Raw genomic sequence first — 7,405 nt, 5'->3', positions numbered from 1 at the left:
GAGAGAGAGGGAGAGAGGGAGAGAGGGAGAGAGAGGGAGAGAGGGAGAGAGGGAGAGAGGGAGAGAGAGGTGTCAAGTTCTCTCATCTCTTCTTATAAAGGCACTAATACCATTCATGAGGGTACCACCCTCATGACCTCATCTAAACCTAATGACCTTCCAAAGGCCCCACCTCCAAATACCATCACATTGGGGGTTAGGGCTTCAACGTATGAATTTTGGGAGAATACAATTCAGTCCGTAGCAAGTTATCAACCCATTTTTCACTTTCTCTTTATAACAAAACTCTTAAGGCAGTGTGTATATTCCCTGTTTTCCATTACTTCATTGAAACTGCTCTTATCAGAGTCACTAATGCTAAGTCCACATTCTACATCCAATGTTCAGTTCTCAGTCCTCATCTTAACTTGATTTACCAGCAATAGCTGAAACAGTCTCATCATGTCTTCCTTCTTTAAACACATTCTCCACTCGGCTTTCAGGACACCACACTCTCCAGGGTTTATTTCTTTTACTTAGGATCCTTTGCTGGTTCCTCCCCCTCTCCCCAACCACTAAACAGTGGAGTGCCCCAGAGCTCAGTCCTTGGACCTCTTTTCTGTCGACAGTCACTCCCGTGATAGGTGTATGGAGATGCTCCTACTTTTGATATCTTCAGGCCAGGGCTTTCCCCCGAATCCCAAGTTGATATGATCAACTGCCTACTTGCCATTTCCATTTGGATGTTTAATGGGTACCTTAGACTGAGACCTGATCCTCATCACCTGACCAAACCTAATCCTCTCACACACTTTCCATATGAGTAAATGGCAAACTTTATTCTTGCAGTTGCTCAGGACAAACTTTGGAGTCCTCCTTGATCAGTCCAACGTCTACACATCCAATGTCTGATCCAGTAGGCACATTCTGACAACTCTGTCTTCAAAATATATCCAAAAATCCAGTCACTTTTCACCTCCTCCCCTGAAATCATTCTAGTCCAACAACCATCATCCATCATCTGTTACCTGAACTGCAGCAAGAAACTCCTAAGCCATCTCTCTGCTTCTGCCCTTGCTGTCACCAGTCTATTCTCAACACTGTGGCCAGTATGACCCTGTGAACATAGGGCAGGTCATGTCACCCCTCTGTTCAAAACTCTTCAGTAGATTCCCAGCTCATTCCAGAGTAAAATACAATGTCCTTCCATGACCCACAAGGCCCTATATATTGGCTCCCCCCATGACCCACAAGGCCCTATACATTGGCTCCCCCCACCCCACCTCTCTGACCACCTCTCCTAATGCTCATTAACTCTCTGCTTTGGCCACACTGGTTTCCTTGTTGTTCCCTCTTGCCTGAACCACTCTACTCCTGGATATCCAAACAGCTTGCATCCTCATCTCCTTCAGGTCTTTACTTAAACATCATGATCTGGGTGAGGACCACTCCAGCCACCCTATCTAAAATTACAATCCCTTTCTCTGCCCCCAGAAATGTGCTACTTTTTCCTCCTTTTCCCTTCCTTATTTTTTTCCTCCTTAGCTCTTTTCACCAAATACTAATGTGTTTTAACTTGTTTGTATTTTATCTCCCCATCTAGAAGGTAATCTCCTTCAGAGGCAGGGATTTCTGCCTGTTTTGTTCTGGTGCCTAGATCAACACCCCTCACATAGTAGGCAGTCAACAGATATTGTTGAGCAAATGAATGAATGAAATCATAATAATGAGGGAGGCTGTGTCTGTTCTCACTCTCTGTTATATCTCCAGCACCTAGCACAGTGCCTGGCCTGGCACAGAGTGGGCACCCAATTGATATTTGTGGAATGAACTAAAGGAATGAATAGGATTGTTGTGAAGATTAACTGACACATAAAAGATATTTAAGTATTAATAACAGAGTTACAGGAATGAGGAATGAAGAACCATTATTCCTGTTCATTCCGCAATGCAAAGTAACTTAAATGTATCACTTCCTCATAGCAGGAGTCTTGAATTACTTTTTTTTTTTTTAATATTTATTTATTTATTTTTGGCTGTGTTGGGTCTTTGTTTCTGTGCGAGGGCTTTCTCTAGTTGCGGCAAGCAGGGGCCACTCTTCATCGCGGTGCACGGGGCCTCTCACTATCTCGGCCTCTCCTGTTGTGGAGCACAAGCTCCAGACGCGCAGGCTCAGTAGTTGTGGCTCACGGGCCTAGTTGCTCCGCAGCATGTGGGATCTTCCCAGACCAGGGCTCGAACCCGTGTCCCCTGCATTGGCAGGCAGATTCTCGATAACTGCGCCACCAGGGAAGCCCCCTTGAATTACTTTTTAATAGTGAAGGAACAAGTAGAACTAGATTGGGAATTTCAGATCTTGTTGGAGTTTTGTATTAAAATAATATAAAGCCCTAATAAGGTGAAGTCTCTCCAGGAAGTGGGTAAGGTGACCCACCTACCTACTGGAGGAGTGGGTGGAGTGATGTGAGGCTAGCAGTGATGTACCTGGATGTCCATGGACTCTCTGCTAATAAGGGGGATGACAAGGAGGTATGGATGGATGGAGATGACGTGGACCTCTGATGATGGCTGTGTCCCTTCCACCAGGCAAGCCTAACAAATTTGGTGGAGGTGTATGGTAGCAACAACAGGTGGTTCAGAAACCTATAAAGCAGGGCTTTGAGATCCACTAAGGATCCCAATCTATTGGTTCTAGAACGTTTTCCAACACAGTTCATGAGCTGTCCCTAAAAACAGCTGTTAGAAACATCAACACTTCAACCCATCCTCAGCCCTTGAGGTCAGCCCACAGTTATAAATGTGGACCCATGGGGTAAAGCGTATCCATTCAGCACTCACATGTTTGGAAACATTACATGGTTGGTGCTTCCACCTACTGACCTTTCCACTAGTGCTGGATGGTGGTTTCTTTGGATTACAGGGTGTCAGGCACAGGCCTTTAGCAGGGACTGAGGTTAAAGATCAACCTTTGTGCACAAAGGTGAGCACGGTACCCTTTTCTGCTAGTGTCTTCTTGCACAGTAATGGGAGTCCATCCTTTCTCTGTGAGGCCTCTGTTGTCTTTTGGAAGGCTGCGATAAGACCATTTCCTCATTCAAGTTTACTTAGGATTTCCCCCTACCCAAACTTTTAAAATATTACTCACCTGGTCACTACAAAGAACAAAGTGAAAGTAGTCCAGAACACCTTAACGTAAAGAACCTGACCTAGAAACTGCCCTATGGCCACCAAGGTTTTAGCTCTGAAAGTAAGGGAAGAATGCTGAATCACCCTGCTCCTAGAAGCCGAACTGTAGCACATCTTCATTTCCAGGGCAGGTTCATTTCTTCTGTCTTCGTATCTGTCCCTGAGTTTGGGACTATACTTTTTTCTTGAGACAGTTAATTGTAAAGGCCTTTGGGTGGTGAAAAACCTTGATTTGCACCAGTGACTCTGCCCTCAGAGAAGTAAATGTGCTCGTCACAAAAACAGTTATGTGTTCAATCATGATCTCCCAGACACAGCAGCTAATTACAGTACATCTCACATACCTGAATTAGCCTTCAAGGCACTTCACTCAGTCATCCAACAAACATCAACTGAAGGCCTACTATGTACCTGTTCCAGAGCATATATTTGAGGAATACCCAGTCATTTAGTGGGTGAGAGAAGATAAACTTTGTAAATAGATAAATTACAATAAAACACGATGAATGCTATCTTAGAAGGTCTGTACCATGTTATTCGGCAGCAGATGGCAGAGAGAGATTCCTGGGGGCTGGGTAAGGAGTCAAGACAGACCGTATAGAGAAGAGTGACTTGAGCTGGATATGCAGGGTGAATAAAAGTTCCCCATGGGGGAGGGAGCTGGATCAGACAGGCATCTCAGGCAGAGGCAATTTCAGTGCCAGGGGCAGGGAGGTCAGTATAGGCTGAAGCATAGGGTGGAGTAGAAGAGAAAACAGAAAGTGCTGAGCCCAGAATTACTGAGTGTTGGTCCCAACTGCCAGCCAGCGCTATGTGCCCAGACACCCTGACTGACGTTTATCAGATTAATGTGTGAAAAGAACCTAGACCTATGCCTGGCACATGATAAACACTCCACGGATTCTGCTTTGAATATTACTATGTGCATTTTGGTGCCACGTTCACCACCACCTTATCCTCAGGATTGAGAAAAATTAACAAATATGTGTTAAATGAATGAAGAACTTGTGGTTGCTAAGAAGGAAATGGCAATGGATAGGATTCTCATAATGCTACATCCAGCAGGAAGGTGAAGGGAAAGTGTTTTCTGCAGGATTGCTTCAGTCACCTGAAGGTCATTCACTCTTCCCAGTAGTCTCCCCCACCCAAATCTATGCTGGGTAGGGCAGACCACTGGGTTAAAAAGAATAACCATAAAACCTTACATTTGCACAGCTTCTTCAGCTTACTTGTATTATCTAGTTGAAAATAACTGCAGTCTTTAAAGCCCCAACTTTTAACCTCTTGTCTGAATCCTATTTCAGATATAACCTGAAATTCTCATCTCTGTATTTGAGTTCCCGCTAGCCTCCATGGAGGGAAGACTGGCAATGAATTTAAGAAACTGGTAGAGTCACTGCCCATTCCTGTCCCAAACTGACCCCTTCATCTACTCCCACACGAATCTCAAGAAAGAACAGAAAGGAGCCTGAGCAAAGGTGGTACCTTAACTTCCTAAACTATCACATTACTTTGCAAGGTCACTGTCTAGCCTCAATTTAATATAATTCAGTTCAGTTCCACATCTGATGTCCTAAGGCATACTTATTCCATTATCACTGGCTGGGAATTAGGAGACCAGGTTTTTAAACTTCAGTTTGCTGCCAATTAGCTGGATGGCACTGAGCAAGTCACTTCGTTTTTTTGAGCACCAGGTTTTTCATTTGTAAAATGAAGGGGTCAGAAGGGGTGATCCTAAACTCCTTCCCAGCTCTCACAATAATTCTCAAATGGGAAATAGCATCGATGTCATTGTAACTCTTTCTCTATTTTGAAGCTAGTAAGTTCTAGAGTTTATTTCGGAGGAATACTTTGGCTCAGCAAATTACCAACAGTTTTCTACAGTTGACTCTAGAAGAAACTGGGAAGTAGACTGCATATCTTTATTCACTCAAAAATATTTCTTCAGTGCCTATTAAGGTGTGAGGCACTATTTAGACACTGTTACAGCACTGAACAAAGCAAATGAGCTCAGTCTTCTCACGGAATTCACTTCCTTGTGTTTAATTAATCCCCCCACGCACCAAATAAATCTTTTGACTGCTTTGGACAGCAGAAACAGTGATCTAATAGGTTTGTTTTATGTGTTGTGATTTGTGTGGGGCAATCTCTGAATTAGCAAAAAAATGAAAACTGCTTCAAAAAATCCCTGTCTTCAGTTTCTCCATCGACTAGGTAAATAACTATGTAGTTTAAAAAGAAGTAACTCCTTGTTTCTGAATAGATTGAGATACATTCACACATGAACTCCAGAAAAATTTTAAGACACTAAACGAAAGGGGTGAAATGTTTCCTGCAGCATTAGAATTTAATTTTCTCTTTTCCTATGACTGATTCTTTAACATGGGGTTTTAGATACAAAACAAACAGCATTTCTCTTCTCCTTCACAGAATGCATGATGGGTCTACGAAAAGGAACATGATGTGGAATGATATGCCTGTATCTCAATAAAGGCGTCTTTATAGGCTGTAAAACAAATAAATAAAGAGCAAACTCTTGGTGTGGAAAGAGGTATATACTAGATTTAGATCAGTAAAATATAACAGATTATTCCATTTAAGTATGGTACTGATGCAGAATTTTAGAGCTGGAGGAACCCTAACCCTTAGTTTTATAAATGAGAAACCTGAGATTCAAAGACATAAAGTGACTTGGCCAAGGCAAAGCCAAGATACTCATTAGCAGCAAAGTTGTAATAAGAATCCAATTCTACTGATTCTCTGTCCTAGAATTAGTTCTATATTAACTAACTGAGAGTTTTAGCAAATCAAGACTAGAGAGATGGTGCCCTTTATGGCTGACAGCCGTTGTTTTAGACTAAATGTATGATACCTGATGTCTGTAGTATATTTCTCCAACAGACTATACAATCTGATATTACTTATGAAGGGTTTAGATAAATTTATAGATGAAACATCCGGGACAGATATGTTCTACTTAGAAACAGGTCATATTCAAAATCTCATTTCTAAAGAGCCTGTTCAGAATTTGGAACCCCTTTCCCCTGCCAAAGAAAAGTAACAAATTGTGAGTTAATTTAACCAGGCATGATTGAAACAATACGAATGGTATTCCAAGAAGCACTCTCACTGGGCCCAAAGCCCCTTGAGTCCTGGACCCCCCTGAAGTGACTGGATACCTCCAGACTGGAGGCTGGAGAGACTCAAAACTGCAGGCCAGGGGGAGGCTCCTAAGCCAGGATTCCTAAGGCAGAGATTGTCTGTGTTGGGATAATTAAGAATATCTAAAAACATACGTAACCTCTTGAGGTCATGGTCACAGATGATAACCATGTCTTACCCCAAAAAATCTCTTGGACACAGCAGTGGAGAAATCGGTGAGGCCAGAATTGTCTGTACCTGAAATCTTGGCTTTTCTGGAATCAGAATTCAGTACTTTCAGGGAGGAGGATGAGTTTAAAGAAAACCCATCAAAGGTCTTCTCTCCCACTTTACCCTCAAGAGGTGACTCCAATCTTTCTCAGATTTCTCCCCATCTGCAGGTTCCTAGTTTGGGAATAATATTCTATGTAGCGCATTAATGATGCTTAGACACTCTTGGAAAACTTTTAAAAACATTCATCCTAATGGCAATTTTGTAAATTTAGTGTGGGCTTCTATAAATCTAAACTGACAGCGTATCAATGGGAGCACAATTGGCTAATTTGGGGTTAGCTTGATTTTCTTCGTACCTCCAGGAGGCTTCAGGTGAATTTGAGTTCCTTCCAAACTAAGTCTCCTAAGTGAATTAAATCCTGTTCTCAAATCTTGGCCTCAGGGCAGATGCTGGTAGTCAAAGAAGCTCTCAAGGTTAGGGGCTTTCTCTAACCCAAAGAGGTCTCTCAGGGGACAGCGGCAGGTTTGGAGGCCCGGAAGGAGATTTGGCCCGGGAGGGCCCGGTGCGCGCGCCCACCCGCTGGCTCTCGGAGGTCCCGGAGCGCCTCCCTGCCCTCCCGGGCCCGCCTAGCTCACCGAGGTTGCCGCCGACGATGGTGACGGCGATCTGGTCCATGAGCACCGCCCGGAAGCGCACGTCCTGCTCGGAGCAGCGCTGCCTCAGGGCGCGCAAGATCTGCACCTGAGGGTAGTCCTCGCGGATGCGCCGGTCCGTCAGGAACCAGAGCTGGGAGCACATGGCGGCCAGGGCGGCGGCGCCCGGCGGGGCCTGGGCCCCCTCGGCGTTTCGCGCGGCGGCGGGCGC

The 7,405-nt window shown here is 44.2% G+C and overlaps 1 protein-coding gene across 1 annotated transcript in view; it reads right to left on the bottom strand.

Moving 5' to 3' along the window:
* Positions 1 to 7,339, bottom strand: part of RIMKLA (ribosomal modification protein rimK like family member A) — a 27,862-nt gene extending 20,523 nt beyond the window's left edge. The window contains exon 1 of the mRNA XM_024744785.1: positions 7,177 to 7,339. Within this exon, the coding sequence (XP_024600553.1) occupies positions 7,177 to 7,339 (163 nt within the window). The remainder of the gene's footprint in view (positions 1 to 7,176) is intronic.
* Between the last annotated feature and the right edge of the window lie 66 nt (positions 7,340 to 7,405).

The sequence above is a fragment of the Neophocaena asiaeorientalis genome, unplaced genomic scaffold (genome assembly GCF_003031525.2).
Source record: "Neophocaena asiaeorientalis asiaeorientalis breed wild unplaced genomic scaffold, Neophocaena_asiaeorientalis_V1.1 scaffold478, whole genome shotgun sequence".
Classification (NCBI taxonomy): Eukaryota; Metazoa; Chordata; class Mammalia; order Artiodactyla; family Phocoenidae; genus Neophocaena; species Neophocaena asiaeorientalis.
The sequence above is the reverse complement of the archived record's forward strand: the minus strand, read 5'-3'. Positions and strand labels throughout refer to the sequence as shown.